The sequence below is a fragment of the Neomonachus schauinslandi genome, chromosome 14, assembly GCF_002201575.2.
Source record: "Neomonachus schauinslandi chromosome 14, ASM220157v2, whole genome shotgun sequence".
NCBI lineage: Eukaryota > Metazoa > Chordata > Mammalia > Carnivora > Phocidae > Neomonachus > Neomonachus schauinslandi.
Genome location: NC_058416.1, coordinates 78,987,373 through 79,006,679, shown reverse-complemented (window position 1 = coordinate 79,006,679; position 19,307 = coordinate 78,987,373). Strand labels below are relative to the sequence as shown.

Genomic DNA, 19,307 nt, shown 5'->3' with positions numbered 1-19,307 from the left:
GTCTGCTTCTCCCTCTGACCCTACCCCCCTCTCATGTGCTCTCTCTCTCTCTCAAATAAATAAATAAAATCTTTAAAAAAAAAAAAAAAAAAAAAAAGAAAGAAAGAAAATGGATGAACTGGGTAAGTCACAGGGAGCAGAGAATGAAAGTGAATGAACAGTCATATCTGCACTTCATAACCGTAATTTATGGCAGTGCTTATGCAATATGCTAGGAATTTAAATTAGTTTAAAAAAATGAAGTCACATTTTGTTCTTGTCTGACTTAGCAGGAACAAAGTTATTCCCTTCATCGTGTCTGTCCACTTGACTTCTTTCTCCTCACTTCTCATTATGGACAAGCAGACTCACTGATGCACAAGAATACTTCGTCCTCATTAAACTCCAACCAGGGAGGTGAAGGGATTTGCTTGAGGTCACACGGAGACAAAACTGGACAAATTTATTTCTGATTTGGACATGATGCTTCAAAGCTTAGGAAAAGGGAATTTAACCTCATTAGCTAAATTACCAGCCTCATGCTTTGAACTGACGGTGCATCTTGAGAAAACACGGTCTCTTCAGCTGACAGCCAAACACTCCAGCAAAATCTTAGCTTCAAGTTTAGCAGTTTTGCCTGTCTAACCTCCACAAGCCCATGCAGCACAGTTCACTTTTCCGCTGTGCCACCGTCAGGGACGGTCTCCACTACTGTTCTGAGCGACAGCTTAGCTGCCTATCGGAAGATCACTGTCAGAGCCTCACCTTCAAGATACGATTCATAGTCATCAGGCTGCTGAAGAAATGCCTTCAAGTTATTTAAAATTTTCTGTTGGCGTAGGTAGTAGAGAATTTTTTTAGCATAGTATTTCCAGGTCAAAGCTTTTCTGGAAAACAAACAGACAAGTCAATGAGAATCAAGATACTAAAGCCTTCGATTACCTTATTTTTTACTTCACACTAATCACAGGATGTAAAAAGCCTACTTAATAAGAAAAATATAACTGGTTCGTGATCACATAGCACTTGTTATCATGGAACAGATAGCACAATTTATGACTTTGCCTTTGTAACTAACACTAGATCATTCGTGCTGAAATCCAAGAAAACACTGACCTGTTTGGCTTCAGATTTACTAAAAGGAAATCCAAGAGAAAGCTGAAAAGCCGGGGCAACTGGCTGAAGCTCAGGAACCAGGGGTGAGGTGTCTATAATCCGCTGGCCCTGGGGACCTGCCTTGGAAATCCAGGCCTTGGGCTAATGCTTTCTCTTCCTACGCTCACTCCCGGTGATCTCATCCCATCTCACGGTTTCAAGTATCATCTCCACTGACATCCCTCAGTTTATTTTCCAGTACGCAGTTCTCCTCCAGACTCCACACCTGTATATCCCACTGCTCCCCCACAACCCCACCTGGTTATGTGGCGAACTCCTTACCCATGCTTCCCCTCCCAGTTATCCCCCTCCCAGGTAAAGGCACCTGTGCCATTGCAATTAGGCCGAAAACCTTGGAGTTCTCCTGGCCTCCTTGCTTGCTTGCTCGGGGGCCACATTCAACCCATCCACCTGTGCTATTCGTTCTATCTCGAAGTCTACCAGACATGTGAACACTTCCCACTCACTCATCTAAGTCCCCGTCATCTTTCGTCTGGTTTGTACCAGTCCCCGAACTGAGCCCCCAGCTTCAAACCTGCCCCTCTACAGTCTCCCCTCCACACAGCAGCCTGAGTGCTTCAGTTAGCTAAGTCACAGCACAAAAACCCTCTGCCCCAAATTCTCCACGGGTTTTCCACCTTGCTCAAAGTAAAAGCCCAAGCAAGGCCTAACGATGACCTAAGAGGTCCTTTAAACTCTCCCCCCATTACCCCTCTGACCTCAATTCCTGCTCTTCCCTGCCTCCACCAGGCCTCTGGTCACACTGGCTTCCCTGCTGTTCCTTCATCACGCCTGGTGGTGCTCACCTCGGGCCTCAGCACTCTCAGTTCCTTGACTGGAACATTCCTTTCCTGGAGATCTGCAATCTGCGCCCTCGCCTCCTTTAGGGTTTTCATTCACATGTCATCTTGAGTATGGCCTTCCCCCCTCACCCCCAAATACCCCTCCCTGATTAGTATTTGTTTACAGCAATTCACATCTTCTAATGTAATAAATCATCTTACTTGGTTAGTAACTATCTCCCCCATTAGAATGTAAGCATTTTTGTGTTGTTAACTAGTGTATTCTCAGTGCCTGGGATAGTGTCTGGCACACAGCAGATGCTCAATAAATACCTGCTAAGTGAATGAAATGCTTCACCAGATATTCCAAATGTACACAGGGATCATGGGAAATAGGAGGGACACTGATTAGTTTATCTGTGTGGTTTCAGAAATAAAGAACTCTCTGGGGTGCCTGGGTGGCTCAGTCTGTGAAGCGACTGCCTTCAGCTCGGGTCATGATCTCCAGGTCCTGGGACTGAGACCCACATTGGGCTCCCTGCTCAGTGGGGAGCCTGCTTCTCCCTCTCCCTCTGTCTCTGCCTCCCCCACCCTGCTTGTGCTTTCTCTCTGGCTCGTTCTCAAAAAAATAAATGAAATCTTAAAAAGAAAAAAAAAAAAGGACTCTCGCTCTTCAGTTAGTAAATGAAAATCGGCAGAGCTAGATTCTACCAGTCTTTTAACCTTTGAGCTGTAAAGTATGTCAATCTAGAAAACTGCATGAAACAAATAAGCAGCTTCATGAATTAAGCTTAATGCACGACTATAAGACAAACATCCTCGTACCTACCAATCAGGCTGAGAAACTACTTCACAGACACCCCAGAGCCCTCCAGGGCCCTCTCTCTCCCATCTACAGCCATCACATCCCACACCTCCATGCTCATCACTGCCTCACCAAATGTACATCCCCGAACACTCTAGTCTAGCCCATTTTGAGGTCATTCAAGTCTCTTAACACACAGGCTCCCCCTCCATCTTTCCTTTCCCTTGCACTTTATTTGTTGAAGAAACCTGGTTGTGTGACCTGCAGTTTCCCACAGTCTGGAATTTGTTGATTGCATCCACAAGGTATGGTTTCACATGTTCTTCTGTCTTCTGAATTTCCTGTAAATTGGATGTAGACCCTTGATCAGATTCAGATTCCATTTATTTGGCAAGACTACTTCACAGGTGGTAGGGAAGTCCTTCCATCAGGAGGCAATCATGCCTTGGCTGTCCCTTTCGGTGATGTTAGCAGCCACTGCTCCTCAATGCCCAGGTCCATTAATTCATTAGAGGTTGCAAAGTGGTAATATTCTAATTCCACCATCCTTTCTTCATTTATTAGCTGGAGCATTTCTATAAGGAATAATTTCCCCTCATCCACTATTTGATTCCCCCAACGGCACAATATATAGGAAAGGCAGGACAAATGCTTGTGTCTTTCCTTTTGTTTTTCAAAATAATAATAATTTGAATTCTTATCCTCCAAAGGTGAACAATTAGTTGTTCCTGAGTATTATGATGAACAGAGCTACACACGGTTGGTGTGTTTCAACCCATCCCAGTGATTATCCACACTGCTGCTCAAATCACATCTCTGGCCAATGGAAGCCTCTCCATGTTGGCTCCTGAACACTCGCAACATGAAATATTGGTACTTCTCCTGATATCTGGTTCCAGACTTCCAAGATGCTCCAGGACTTATCTTTTTACAATTCCTGTATCAGACCTAGAATCAGCCCTTTCCCCACAATCATGGCTTCTTTTGATGGGAAAGGGTATATCAAGACCACCATCTGGGTACTAGGGATCATCATTTCTACTAGATTGGTTATTGTTTCTAGACCTTTTCAACGGACAGAAATAGTAAGCCTAGTGTATCTATGTGTATATCCACACACACCCCCTACATATTTTTAAATATATCTCAGGAATTCATACTGACACTTGTAAATCAAATTCAGAACTAAACAGTTTTTTACCATCTTCTATTTTGTATCTCTAACTTTTCTTCTTCCGAGAATACCCCACTTCTCTAGAATACCAGAGATGAATTAGAATATCACCTAGGTACTCGTTTGCTTTATTCCACATCTTAGACACACACAAATGCCCAGCCTCAGAATAACAAGACCAATATTTTCATCACCTTGATGAGTACTGAAAACAGCTAAATATTTGTTTCCATTCTCCCCTATTCTCTGCTCATTTCTTTAAACAACTGTACTAGATCTATGTTGAAAAGGCTCATGGCCATTACATACAATACTTTTTACCCTATTAACTGTCACTTGGATTTAATTCTACAAGTAAATACGTATTTAATGCTCACCATTAGTCCTGTGTCAGTGTCTCTCTGGTTGTTTTGGTTGTTTGAAGCTCATTTTCTAGCACATTTCTCACGAAGGGCTCAAAAGTCGCGGAGTCCTCGCAAGTTGGTAAGTTTGTCTGCAGCCTTTATACTTGGAAGTCAGTTTGGCTGGGTATAGAAATCCTTGGCTGACATTTCTGATCCTTGAGCACCTTAAATATATTACTCTTTTTCCCTCTGACATAGAGCAATTGTTGAAAAGTCTGACGATATTCTGATTCTCTTAACCTTATAAGTGACTTCATCTTTTTTGGTTGGATGCCCAAAAGACTTTTCTGTCTTTAAAATCCAGTAGGTTTACTGAAATATGTCTCAGTGATGGTCACTCTGGGTCATTTTCTCAGGTACAGCATATGCCATTTTTAATATCTTGTTTCAAATCTTTATTATAGATGTACTCTTTTTAAAGATCACACAGAACACCATAAATGCAATCTGTTTTCAAATATCCAGAGATTGGTGCTTCAGCATTTATGGAAAACTATCCTTCCTTCCTATGCTTTCCATATTTGCACAATAAGCATTTGCCAGGAATGAATACAAACAGGGTCCTTCAAGAACACCAGCATCCCAAAATATTTACAAATATAAGTATTCCCTCTCATTTAAAAATAACCCTGTCCTAGGCTCAATATGTGTGTCAGGCCAAGAGGTGACATATCTGTGACACTCATTTTTAAAAAGATTATAACTATGCTTTTTTTTAACTGGCTGTGCATATTTAGTCATGTTTGCCAATCTAAGTAAAAAAAAATCAGTATTTCGTTGTTATGTAACATTTCTTTGCAGAGTGAAGTTAAAGATCTACAGGATTCTCAGCCCTTTGGATCTGCTCTTCTGTGAATGTCCTCCTCTTTTGCATCTTTTTCAATTTCTTCTTAGGAATTTTAAGAATTCTATTGATGTTCTTTATAGTTTCTTTGGTCAAAAGGAAGTTTATTTTTTATTGCAAAACTCTGTCTATATTCTTGTATTGCTCTGGTCTCATTAATCTTAGTTAAGTAGGTCTCCCTAGATTAGACACAAAGTCTGCTATTTTATTAATGGATTTTCATTGTGATAATTTTAAAATTTAGGTTATTTAATCTTTTGGAACTTAATTTTTGTACATCATGTCAGTTTTACTTTCTTCCAGATGAACATTCAGCTATTTCCAATAACAACCATTAAATAGGCCACCTTTTTCCCTCTGACTTTAAATATATTAAATTATCTTTTATGCTGGGACACGTTTCTGAATTATTCTTTGTCACTGATGTAGCTCTCAACTCCTATTTAAACACTGTTTCAGTTACAGCTAGCTTCATCTCTGTCCTATTACCTAGTGATGCAAGTTTTACAATGTGATCATTTAAAAATTGTTTTTTTTCTGGCTCATCTAGTGAATTTATTCTTCTTGACATATTTTATGACAATATTATCCAATTAAAGCAAAAAAACTCCTGTCCCAAAACTTTTTTTGGATCCTAACTGGAATGGCACTAGGGTTATGTGTTAATTTTAGAAGAATGACATTTTTGTAATAGTAAGTCTCCCCAGTCAAGGACATGCTATCTTTTATGTTTTTCGATAACATTCTATAGTCTGACCTCAGACGCTCATTCCCAGGAACCTATTACTTAGAAATGAGACCACAAAAAACATCACCCTCCACAATAACATAAGATGGAGAAGAAAGTGGTTGCTCATCAACAGTGGGATAGTTAAATAAATTACAGTATGTACTGTAAAACAGTATACAGCCATTAATAAAATGAATTTGACTTTTTATCAGTTGATTAGATTTCCACAAGGTAATGCTAAATGGAAAAAAAAAAGATACAGAAAAGCACCTATTTTATGATCACAATTCTGTGAAATAAATGATCTCCCTTCATCCCCATATATATCGATGTGTATCAGCACGTTAGAACATAGGCTAAGCTGTCTTCATTAATTACAGGGGTGGGGCAGGGAAAGCCAATGCAAATGGAGGGAGTGGGGAGAGCATAAGCAAGAAAAAATAAAGTCTGCACTCAACATCAAATCAAAACTAAAACAACCAATAAACTTAGTATATATGACATTATGTTTAGTATTTGAAAGTATACTCACACATATGTAAAAAAGACAGGTCAGCTTTTATTTTTAAGGCTGCACAATACTATTAGATCATACTTCAATTCATTTATAGATAAACCAAAATAGAAACAGAAAAATGACCTCTGCATCTGAACTCATCCAAGGCCTAGAACAGTGGCACATCTTACCTCTCCCCTACAGTTGTTCCTGATAGATAGTTCTCTCTCCTAAACCTCTTTAAAAACAAGAAAAATATCCTATGCCTTGTTTGTGAACTATCGCACAATAAGCTCTAAGGAAGATGCTAAGCTAGCCTTCTTATCTTCTATTACTAATAGTTTCCAGAACTTTCAGGGCAGAAAATCTTTTTCATAGGTATGTTAAACTGGAAGCCAAATCATCTTTTAGGTAAACTGGAAATTAACCTTCACAGCAGAACATATGAGGCATAAAAATTTTTAAACAAACAAGAGACGATGGATTCTTCTTGATCAGGAGAGATAAAGGAAAGGTTCAATCAGATACCAATAATGTTCAAGGCCAAAGTAAGATCATTTCTTAACAAAATTCAGAAATCATAAGAAAATCGTCCATTAAATTAAAACATGCCTAAGAAATTAAGAAAAAAATTCAATCCATAACAGACAAATTTGGTGATGGTAGGTGGAAAGGTCATAAAGGAAGGGTAGTTTATATTACTAAATTACGTAACAGATACGAGTGCCGAGCACAGTGTTTGACCCATACCAGGAATAAATACTAATTCTCTTTTCCTTCCAAAAGGATTTTTGCAAGGTTTCTTTAAATATCAATTGTCTCAGGGTACTTACATTACTTACACAGAATTTTTCAAAAATATAACGATGGCAAGACATGAAATATTTGGAAAACATATCCCAGGGCTGAGCCCCATACAAATTATAGCAGTTAATTCTGGGCATTATTAGAATGAACAAAAAACAATCCCTGCTAAAACGTATGACTTACCTTCCTTCCATATTTAGGATACACACCAATTCATCCTCAAAAAATATCTCTGGTCCCTCAAGATTCTCAATGTCACTAAAACCGTTACAAGGGACCTATGAAGAAGACATATACAAACAGGCCTCAATAACAGGCAATAATCTGTCACTCTCACACACAAATCTGAGTTGCAAACAATGATGCTCATGTGCATGGAAGTGGTAACAGCTGTCCTACACTCTCCTGCACCACCCACCATGGGTGGAAAGTAACATGTGTAGTAACAATAATTTGTTCAGATCTTACAGCCCCAGTTGTAAATTAATTATATTTTCATAGTCTGGAATTTCTGAAATTACTCAGAGTTCTAATGTGAAGAAAAATAGCTCTCAAACAAGGATTAGAAATACAAAATATCGTAATTTACAACAGTGATTTCATGCAATTTATGCTGTACTCAAGTAGGAGCAGAGGACCAGAGAGAAGCCTAGTACTTTGGGCAACTCACTTAACCCACTGGGCCTATTTTCTCCTCTGTAAATTGAGGTGGTGGTACCAATAAGCTTTAAAATTCTATTACTTCTCCCATTTTGTTTTGAAAGTAGTCAGGAAATTTCATGTCAACCTGTGTGCATGCAGAGAACACACGAATATAAGGGTCCTGAGCCAAAGTAATCATCCGCCCACAGATCAATCTTAAGTCTATTCCTGCTATATTCAAAGTCCTTGACATACTTCTAATTAGGCAGTGGTACAGGGAAAGAGGGAGCTAAGGAAAAAATACAGTAATTCATCATTATTAGACAAACACACAGGCTGTTAAAAATGCACACAAAACCAGCTAGACTAGAAACAGGATGCAAATTAGTAGCCCATGACCAAGTGCATCAAATACATCTAGCACCCAAATATATGTGTGTGCAATCACATTTGTACCAGTTTTAAAATTTGATATGAATGCTTTTGGCCAGGGCATGGCTTATCCAGAATAGAACATAAATTCTGTCCATCTTAGTATCAACAAAAATTTATTTATAGAAATGAATTACACTAGGGGCTCCTCAGTCAGTTAAGCGTCCCACTCTTGATTTCGGCTCAGGTCATGATCTCAGGGTCCTGAGATCAAGACCCACGTCCGGCTCTGCGCTTAGTCCGGAATTAGCTTGTGTCATCCCTGCTCCCGCCAACCGCCTGCTTGCTCTCACTCTGGCTCCTGCTCTCTCTATCTCTCTCAAATAAATAAATAAAATCTGAAAGAAAAAAAGAAAGAGAGAGAGAAAGAAAGAAAGAGAAAGACAGACGACTGGAAGAAATGAATTACATGGGGTATATCTAGTTTTATTCCCCACAGGGGAGTAAGTTCAAATTTGTCCAAAGTTCAAATTTTCCCTTTCAAAACTTGAAAAGTCTTGAAAACAATTCACATGTATGAACTCCATTTAGTAATATTAATTAAAATTAGAAAACAGGAATTAATCAGGGTGCCTCCTCACTAGCCCAGTCAGGAGAGCATACACTCTTGATCTTATGGTTGTAAGTTCAAGCCCCACATTTAGTGTAGAAATTACTTAAAAATAAAATCTTGGGGCGCCTGGGTGGCTCAGTCGTTAAGCGTCTGCCTTCGGCTCAGGTTATGATCCTGGGGTCCGGGGATCAAGCCCCTCATCAGGCACCCTGCTCCAAGGAAGCCTGCTTCTCCCTCTCTCACTCCTTGTTTGTGTTCCCTCTCTCGCTGTCTCTGTCAAATAATAAATAAAATCTAAAAAAAAAAAATCTTAAAAAAGAAAGGAAGAAAGTGGAATTAATCTTCAGTAAACCAGGATAGTAAAATTAAGAAAAGAGGAATTAATCTTCAGTAAACCAGGATAGTAAAATAAATCAGAGGCACCTGGCTGGCTCACTCAGCAGAGCATGCGACTCTTGATCTCACAGGGTCCTAAGTTCAAGCTCCACACTGGGCATACAGTTTACTTAAAACAAACAAAAAACCCCAAACCCAATCAGACTGGCTCTATTTCTAGGCCCTCAATCAGAAGTAAATTTAAGGGGTGCCTAGGTGGCTCAGTTGGTTAAGCATCTGCCTTCGGCTCAGGTCATGATTCCAGGGTCCTGGAATTGAGCCCCGCATCACATCGGGCTCCCTGCTCAGTAGGGAGCCTGCTTCTCCCTCTCCCTCTGCCATTCACTCGCTTGTGCTCTCTGGCTCTATCTCTCTGTCAAATAAATAAATAGTATCTTAAAAAAAAAAAAGAAAAATTTAAAATATCAGTGTGAACTACTTCCCGGAATTACAAAAAGTTAAGAATCATGACCTAATATAGAAACTTCTGAGACGCTTTGTGGGAAAACAAAACAACTACAAAAACCCATGCATTTCAGCAACATTAAAAAAAAAAAAAACTTTTCAGGGATAATGAATGCAAGATAATTTAACTGAGGTAGTAATACTTCTGATTTACAGATAGCTTCCAATCCTCTGTTACCTTAAGAAACAATACTATTCACTAGTGGTTAGTTAGAACTTGCAAAGCCAGAGAAGAAAAACCGTATTAATTTTGTCAACCCTTCTGGGAAAACAACTGGGCAAACGAAATCTGTAGTGTTCGATCACTGATGATGCCCTACCTCAAGCGGGGGCTGTGAAAAATATGTTTAGCCTCCTCCAGGAAAAATAATGCTGATCTGGATTCCCTCTACATTGTGCTGCGGGTCCCTCCCTCCCTCTCCACCCCCATCCTCTCTCTGGCTTTAGAAAAGTAAAGCTGGCAGGGACAAATGGCTTCGTGTTGTTGGATGGGAGGAAAAGGACACAATGACTCTTGCGGCCATCTAAGTGAGTCAGGGATTGTGAGAGAACTGAAAAAGGAGTATCAGAAAGCTGGATGAGCTAATGCCTACAGACCCAGACACACACCACTAGCAGGCAAAAGCGGGGAGCTACATCAACGGATCCTTACGTGCTCTGAAAAGAACCTCTTTGAGAATGAGGCTACAATCTTCCGGGCTTCTAACCCAGCTTTTTGCCGAACTTTATACTCCTCCAACCAATTGACGTAGTCGGTGGGGCTGTAGTGTTTCATAAGGGAAGGCCACCTACAAGGAGAGAAACACCCTCTCAGCTTAACGGAGACTCAAAGGCAGACACACGAATCAAAGGCAGCCTTGAGAAATACGGAAAGCAGTTAGTGGCACCAGGGGCCCTGGCGGTGACCCTAGTTCAAATCTCCACCCGGCACGCAGCTCGCGGCGTGACCTTGGCGTAGCAGTAGGAATGCTCCGTCTCCACTCCCCATCTATAAAATGGGGACAGTTGCAACAACAATAATAGTGACGACAAGGGCTGTTAACATTGATCGCGCGCCTCCCAAGGGCCGGGCCCTGTGTAAATAAATGCTCCTTACACATCATCTCATTTAATAACCACAGCAAAAGGTAGGTCTGATTATCACCGTGTAAACTCGATGAATGAGGCTCAAAAGAAAGGGAAGTCGCTACCCCCCAAGGTCATACGGCAAGTGTGCCACGGCCAGATTCATCCGGGGTCCCACACCGAAATCTGTGCTCTCCGCCCGCAACCGGGCAATGCTGCGTCCGCTTCCTCCGAGGGCTGTTAGGATCACTGCATCGCCGGATCCATGTAAACATTTTAGCTCGGAGTCGGGCACAAAGAAGCGCGCAGGATGGATCAGCAGCGATCCTACCGTCGTCACCCTCTATGGGGGGCCCCCGGCTGCCGGGCGCTTCCCGATGCGCAATTTGGGCAGCGGCGGGTCCGCGCGGCGTGGACCCCAGGGGCCCGGGGAGCCGGCGGCCTGGAGGCCTTTGTCTGTCGGTCCGCGGGCAGGGGTCCGGCGGTGGCCTCCGGGGAGAGGGTCCGCGCGCGGGCAAGGAGGCGGCGGCGTGGGCCGGCCAGGCCCGGGCCCGGGGGGCGCGGGGCGGGGGCGCGGGCGGCGGGGCGGCGGGCTCACCTCACCCGGAACTGCTCCTTCCACACCTTCCCGCTACTCTGGCACAGCTCGCGCAGCCGCCGGCAGGTGCTGGAGACGCGGCCGATGTCGGCGGCCGTCAGCGAGCCGCTGCAGAGGATGTACTCCAGCACCTCGCCGGGCAGGTTGACGAGGCAGCTGAGGCCCGCCGCCTCGGGCGCGGCCTCCTCCGCCAGCGCCGGCACCACCTCCATCGCGCTGTCGACCGCTGCCGCCGCCATCTTGTCCGCGTACCTGGGCCCGCCGCGCGCGCGCGCCAGGGCGCCCCGCTTCGACCCGCCCACTCGCCTTGAGGGGCGGGCGCACGGATCGCCCCGCCCGCGCTCTTGGCCACACCCCCTCGGCCCGGGCTGAGGCCGGCTGACGGAAGCCGGTTCTTGCCAACAGTGCAGTGGGTCCGAGAGCTGCGAACCCGCGGTATTAGCAGCATCCAACTTTCTTGTGTGTCCGGAGCGCTTCCTGTGCATGAGCTCAGCGGTCCTTCCCAATAACCCTATCACCTCTTATCTCCCCGAGTTACAGATGGGGAAACTGAGGATCAGGGAGCTAAACGGACTTGCTCACAATCCCGTGTACTAAAGAGCCGCTTGACTTCTGCTTGACTGCGCTCTAAATATTCTTGAGTTGGGGCTGTGCCAATCATTTTACATTTCTTTCTCCTCTATTAGAGCCCTCTATGATGGGTGCTGTAATTATACCCATTCTAGGAATACGGAAAGCAAGGCTCATAAAGGTGGGAGTCACTGGTTCAAAGTCACAGACACAAAAAGTGGTAGAGCCTGGCTTTGAACCCTTAAAGCAGGAATTACCATCCGGGTAATTCAGTGCCTACACCACTAATAATAATAATATTATTATTATTAATAAATATCAAATAAATATTATTTTTAACCCGGGGCCCTGTGCTGTGTGCCCTGGGGATACAGATGTGAGTAATATGGTGTCCTTGCCTCACAAGAGCTCAAAGTCCAGTTGGGGGGACACATAGGTATAGAACGATGGGTCTACTGTCAGTACATGGAGGCTCAATAAGGCCCCCACCCCAATTTGGAAATCAGAATGCCCTGAAAGTATTGAAGTTGTAAAGTTAACTCTCAATGGATGGTGTTAAGCCATCCATGGCTCCCTATTGCCCTTAGAAATGAATCAGAAATCCCCAACATTGTTGCAAAGGGATAGTCCCCTGTTTACCTCTCCTTATCTATCTGAAGCCATTCTTTCCTTCACTAGTCACACCCCAGCCAGCCTGGTCTCTTTCCTTCCACTTCTAGCCTTCACAGGTATGCTGGTCCCACTGCCTGGAATATATTTTGTGTTAGAATGTCCTCCTTCTAGCTACTCCTCCTCTTCCTCCAGGCCTTAGTTTAACCTCTCCAGATGACCTCTCTTCCCTCACCTCAGCCCCACTGTCCCACATAGGATTCCTTCCCAGCATTTTTGAGTCTTGTCATTACTTACTGAATTAATTTATAACTGTCCAACCTTCGTCTTTCCTGCTGGATCAGAAGCAACTTCAGCATCAGGACTGTATTTGATTCACGGGTGGGTGCCCCGTGATTTGGCTCAGGCCCCATACATAGCAGATCCTCAATAATTGTCTTTTATTTGCATTATCCAACCAGCTGTTTAGCTAGAGCAGGTCAGACTTTCTGAGGGACAGTTTCTCATCTGTAAAATGGGGATAATAATAAGAACGCTGGCCTCCTGGGATTGTCATGAGAATTCAGTGAGTACATGGAGATAAAGTGCATAGAACAGAGCCGGACACAGGGAAGGTGCTGGATAAAAGTGTGTCGTGGGGGGATGGGGAAATACTGCTTCATGGGTACAGGTTTTATTTTGGAGAGATGGCAATATTTTGGAACTAGATGGAGGTGGTAGTTGCACAACATTGTGAATGTACTAAATGCCACTGAATAGTTCATCTTAAAATGTTTAATTTTAGGAGCACCTGGTGGGCTTAGTCAGGAGAGCATGGGACTCTTCTTGATCTCTGGGTTGATGCCCACAACTCTCTCTGCAGCCCAGTTCACTCCTCTGAGATCTAGACTCGCTTAGCTAACTGCTCACCCGACGTTCCCTTTGGGTCCCTAAAACTCAACGTGTCCAGGAGAAAACACACATCCTCCAGCAACTTCACCTTGCCCTCCCCCAGTGGTTCCTGCCTTAGGAAAGGCCACCCATCCATCCATTTCTGCAAAACTAGAAGTTGTGGCCATCCTTGGTACCTCTTTCTCCCTCACCATCTCCATCTGAATGACCAATAGAGGTTAATTCCTCTGTGCCTTGGTTTCCTCCTCTATAAAATGGGAATAACAACAGATCTTCCTATTAAATGAAACAATGCATATATGTCAGTTACTATTGCCGCATGACAAACCCAATACTTAGTGGGTGTAAAACAACCTTGTTTTTGTGCTCTTGATTTTGTGGACCAGGAAGTGGGGAAGGTCTCAGCTGGGCAGCTCTGAATTGGAATGAGGTGGTGGCTCCGGATTCCATGCTCTCAAACACAGCACGTACTTAACTCTGTCAGATCCTACAGGGCCTGGAAAGAGGGTTGGGATCTTAAGTGTGCTGGGAAGCACTCTCCATACTCGAATGCCCAAACAGAGGTTATGTTCTCTCTGCTTCAGTTTCTTTGAGAAAACTCTTTTTTTTGGGGGGGGGGGATAAGGAAACAATTTTCTTCTCTAAAAGGTCACTCTTAATAGTTATCAATCTGTCTCTCTCTCTGTTTCCTTAGCCATGGTCCCAGTCCATGTCCCAGCATGGCCCCTAAATATTCCCCTGGCTTTCACCCTGGCCCAGAGAATGTGAAAATCAGCCCCAATGACACTCAGACTTTGGTAACCAGTTTTCAGCCCATTAGGTAGAAGGCAGACCCCACAGCTGCACAGGGGATTGGCAAGCTGTTCTCATGAACAACTATTGTTTTCTTATCAATGCCACCCAGACCCTCCTTCTCACCCCCACCCCTTTTTTTAAGTATTATCCCCAGCCAGCACAGAGCCCGATACAGGGCTCAATCCCACCACCCTGAGATCAAGACCTGAGCTGAGATCAAGAGCAGGTTGCTTAACCAACTGAGCCACCCACGTGCCCCTCCTTTCTCCCATTTCTGATCAAAGATGACCAAGATACCGTCAGGAGAAAAAAATTAAAATCTCCTGCCAATCCAGAAAAGCCTCTCCACAATTCTAGAAAAGAGTGGTTTTAATAGTGAATAAGCAAACTAGACCTGAGGCACAGCGTGGGTCATCTGCTAATGAGATTACAAAACGGAGAGAAATCCCACGCTTTTCATATATAGCCAAGTACTGCCTCCCAAACATGCTCTCAAGATTAAGGCTAACTTGTCCTCCGGTAGAAACACCCGACACATCTTTCCTAGTTCATCCTAAACTCACTTGGTAATCAGGGTACACATAGTGCTGGATAATTGCCTTTGTCTCAAGGAAATAATAAAACTTCTCGTCTTTACGATAAGCAGGTGGTTACAGCTTGGAACAAGTTGCTTAGGCTAAACCCCCACGGTCCCAGGGAGTTAGGGACACTATCTTCCTTGATATTTGCATTTCAAAGAGGCTCCTCGGGCCCCTAAGGAAAAAACATTCCTGGGATGTGCTATTGGCGAGAGGCTTGATGAGCCCTTAAAAAAGATCTGCGGGGACGCCTGGGTGGCTCAGTCAGTTAAGCACCTGCCTTCAGCTCAGGCATGATCCCAGGGTCCTGGGATGGAGCCCCGCATCAGGTTCTCTGCTCAGCAGGGACTCTGCTTCTCCCTCTGCCCCTCCCCCTGCTCACGCTCTCTTTCTCTCTCACTCTCTCTCAAATAAATAAATAAATAAAATCTTAAAAAAAAAAAAAAAGAAAACATGATGCTAAGTGAAAGAAGCCAGCCACAAGGGACAAATATTGTATGATCCCACTTACGTGAAACATCGAGAATAGGCAAATTCATAGAGTTAGAAAGTAGATTAATGGGAGGGCCTGGGAGGGAGGAGGCAATGGGGAGTTACTGCTTAATGGTAATAGAGTTTCTGTTCCGGGTGATAGAAAATGTTCTGGGGGCGCCTGGGTGGCTCAGTCGTTAAGCGTCTGCCTTTGGCTCAGGTCATGATCCCGGGGTCCTGGGATCGAGCCGCGCATCGGGCTCCCTGCTCTGTGGGAAGCCTGTTCTCCCTCTCCCACTCTCCCTGCTTGTTTATTTATAAGTAAATAAATAAAATCTTGAAAAAAAAGAAAAAGAAAAAGAAAATGTTCTGGATGTTCTGGAAATAGATGCTGGCGACAGTTATAAACCATTGTCCTTTATATTTTTTTTTTAGATTTATTTATTTATTTATTTGAGAGAGAGAGAGAGAGAGAGAGAGAAAGTATGCGGGGGGCGGGGGGAGGGGCAGAGAATCTGGAGCAGACTCCTCTCTGAGCATGGAGCCCAATGCGGGGCTCAAGCTCCTGACTCCGAGGTCATGACCTGAGCTGAAACCAAGAGTCGGAGGCTCAACTGACTGAGCCACCCAGGTGCCCCCACCATTGTCCTTTATACCATCGGATTGTATACTTAAAAATAGCTAAACGGTAAATTTTCTGTTACATACAGTCTACCATATTAAAAAAACAGCAAAAGATTTACATACATATCAAAGAGACAGAGGAAAGATTTACACGCACACAGTTTCTCAAGGAAATGCTCTCAGAAGGGAAAAAGGGAATGAGTCTCTTTCTGCTTGGGCATCAGGGAAATTTCTGAACAATTTACCCTGTAGTACCCTCTTCCCAAACTGCCGACTGTATTGAACAGAGAGCCAATCCCCACAGCCCTACCTCCTCCTTAAAATTACCTAACACAAGTCCAAATCCCAGCCTAATCCCCTCTGGCCCCTCCTACCTGGCCCCCCAGATCCCCCCGGGTGCCCCCTCCCTGCCCCAGCAAGCGAATAAACCCATCTTTGTGGATTATTGCATATGGTGTAGGTCTGGTTATCTTTGGCTAGAGGGTTTCAATATTCCTCTCCCAAGAGATCTCTACGACCTAACTAAAGAGACCATTCCCACAGCCCTCAACATCTTCAATGGCTTCAAAATAAGTATACAAACTCTTTCTCTTCTGATCCATCTCCCCAGACTCTGTTCCACCTGAGGGCCTTTGTTTTTTTTTATTTTTATTCTTATGTTAATCCCCATACATTACATCATTAGTTTTAGATGAAGTGTTCCATGATTCATTGCTTGTGCATAATACCCAGTGCTCCATGCAGAACGTGCCCTCTTTAATACCCACCACCAGGCTAACCCCTCCTCCCACCCCCCTCCCCTCTAGAACCCTCAGTTTGTTTTTCAGAGCCCATCGTCTCTCATGGTTCGTCTACCCCTCCGATTTCCCCCGCTTCATTCTTCCCCTCCCGCTACCTTCTTCTTCTTCTTTTTTTTTCTTAACATATATTGCATTATTTGTTTCAGAGGTACAGATCTGAGATTCAACAGTCTTGCACAATTCACAGCGCTTACCAGAGCACATACCCTCCCCAGTGTCTATCACCCAGTCACCCCCTCCCCCCCCCCCCCCCCACTCCAGCAACACTCAGTTTGTTTCCTGCAATTAAGAATTCCTGAGGGCCTTTGTTAATTCCGTTCTTTTTTTTTTTCCTGGAGGGCCGGCTTCCCAGTTCCTAACTCAAGTTTAGATGTCCAACTCAAGCACTGTGTCCGCAGAAACACATACTGGGGGGACTGTGCCCTCAAGGGGTCCCGTTCCATTCATTACACACTCCCAAATTGTCATAGTACACACACTGTACTATTGTGTGAACTATTGCGTGAACTATTGGGTTCACTCACCAGCATGGGCAGATCCAGCTTCCGTGGGGCCTGAAGTTTATACTGTTTGGAGGCCCTATTTTAGAAAAGGAAGGCATCAAGATCAACTCAAAAATGAACAGGGGCACATTTGGGTAGAATGAGAAAAGAAGGGGCCTTGAAAGGGTCTTTCCAAGTGAGGGGGCCCTGGAGTTAAGCTTCATTAGCTCCACGGGAAACACATCTCTTCTTATAAAATGATGACCTTCATGACAGCAGGGCCTCAGTCCGATTTTGCTCAGATATTTACTGAATGTACGGCTAAGGTATGTGAGAGGGTGTCACCCTATCCTACAGACACTTCTTCAGACCAAAGAGCACCCCCTACCCCCCCCCCAAGCATGCTTGGCTTGCTCCCTTAGGCCGCCTTAGTCACGGGGCTGATGAGACCTTCCCCAACCACCTTCTGTAAACTCTCCGTCACTCTGCTGTTTTTCTCCAAAATTACTTATCACCATTTATCATTATGACATACTCCTTCAAAAAAATTACCGTCTCTCTCCTTCCAACAGAATGTGAGACCTCTTGGTTGACGTCCAATGTCTACAAAAGGGCCCAACACGTAGTAGGTCCTCATTATATTTCTAGTGAATAAGGGATTAATCCCGTAAATGCAAGTCAGTTGAGCTGGTTGTAAATTGCACGGGGCGGGGGTGGGTGGTGGGTGGGCGTGAATCTTTAGGGCCAGAGTGCAGACTAAGGCAGGCTGAGTAATGGCCCCCAAACACGTTCATATTCTCACATCCCTGGAGCCTCTGATTGTACTATGAGGTGTGTGTTTTCTTCCAACACCACCAAGCAATCCTCCAACACTAGTAGGGTGTCCTACAATTCAACCCAATTCTGACATTGTCTACTTGGAGACCCCACGGGTTCAGGGCTCAGACTGATAAGACTGTCCCCCTCTCTCCCACTTTAGCCGATACTTAGAAGCGGAGGTTGTTACCTGTGGTTCGGATTGACTATAAATCAGAAGTTCCCCCGACCTCTTCACCAGTTTGATTAATTTGCTAGAATGACTCACAGAACTCAGAAACATTTTACTTCCTTGATCACCGGCTTATTACAAAAGGATGTAACTCAGGACCAGCCAGATGGATGAGATGCCTAAGGCAAGCTTTGGGGAAGAGGTCTCAGAGCTTCCAATGCTTTTTGAGCATACTACTCTCCCCAAATCTCCACGTGTTCACCAACCTGGATACTTCCGAATCCCGTCCTTTTGGGTTTTTTTGGAGGCTCCCATTACAAAGGCATGATTGATTGACTTATGGGCCACTGGTGATTGATTCCACCTCCCTGCAGGTCAGGAAGGGTGGGAAGGAAAGGGAGGGAAAGTTCCAACCCTTTGATCATGTGGTTGGTTCCCCTGGCAACCAGTCCCCATCCTCAGGTGCTTTTCATAAGTCAATTCATTCACATAAACTCAGGTGTGGTGAAAGGAACAACGAGAATTTATCCCTCTTATCACTTAGGAAATTCCAAGGATTTTAGGAACTTTGTGCCAGAAACGGGGGTGAAGACCAAATATATATTTTTTATTCTAAATCACAGTACCACAATTACCTTACATGGCAAAAGGGACTTTGCAGTTTTAATTAGGTTAGGAATCTTGAGATGGGGAAATTTTCCTAGACAACCTGGGTGAGCCCAATGTAATCACAGAGGTCCTTAGAAGAGGGGGACAGGAGGGTCAGAGGCAGAGAGAGGAGGTTGACAATGAAGGCAGAGGGGAGTGATGCTGGTCATAAGCCAAAGAATGCGGGCAGCTTCTACAAGCTGGAAGAGGCAAGGAAACCTATTCTCCCCTAGAGCAGGGGGGAATCAGAAACTAACGCATATTAAATGCTCATTTTGTATCAGTTTTCCATTGCTGCTGTAACAAATTACCACAACGTTCTGGCTTAAAACAAAGCAAACTTATGATCTCCCTGCTCTGGGTATCAGAAGTCTCTGATGGGTTTTACAAAGCTAATCAGCAGAACTGTTGCGCACAGCCACATTACCCCAACCTCTGCTATAGTAATGCAGTGTGCCAGGGAGATGATGTCGTTGGTTGGTACTCAGAGTTCAGTGGCAAGAGGTAACAAATATATAGAGGCAGATAAAACATGCGCATACTAT

General features: G+C 44.1%; 1 protein-coding gene across 2 annotated transcripts in view; it reads right to left on the bottom strand.

The window, feature by feature from the left end:
- Positions 1-11,545, bottom strand: part of FBXO21 (F-box protein 21) — a 45,998-nt gene extending 34,453 nt beyond the window's left edge. For both annotated transcript variants that reach the window (XM_021698523.1, XM_021698524.2), the window contains exons 1-4: positions 11,307-11,545; positions 10,296-10,431; positions 7,360-7,454; positions 745-866 (exon numbers count right to left, since the gene is read on the bottom strand). In XM_021698523.1, coding sequence (XP_021554198.1) covers positions 745-866; positions 7,360-7,454; positions 10,296-10,431; positions 11,307-11,545 — 592 coding nt within the window. The remainder of the gene's footprint in view (positions 1-744; positions 867-7,359; positions 7,455-10,295; positions 10,432-11,306) is intronic.
- Between the last annotated feature and the right edge of the window lie 7,762 nt (positions 11,546-19,307).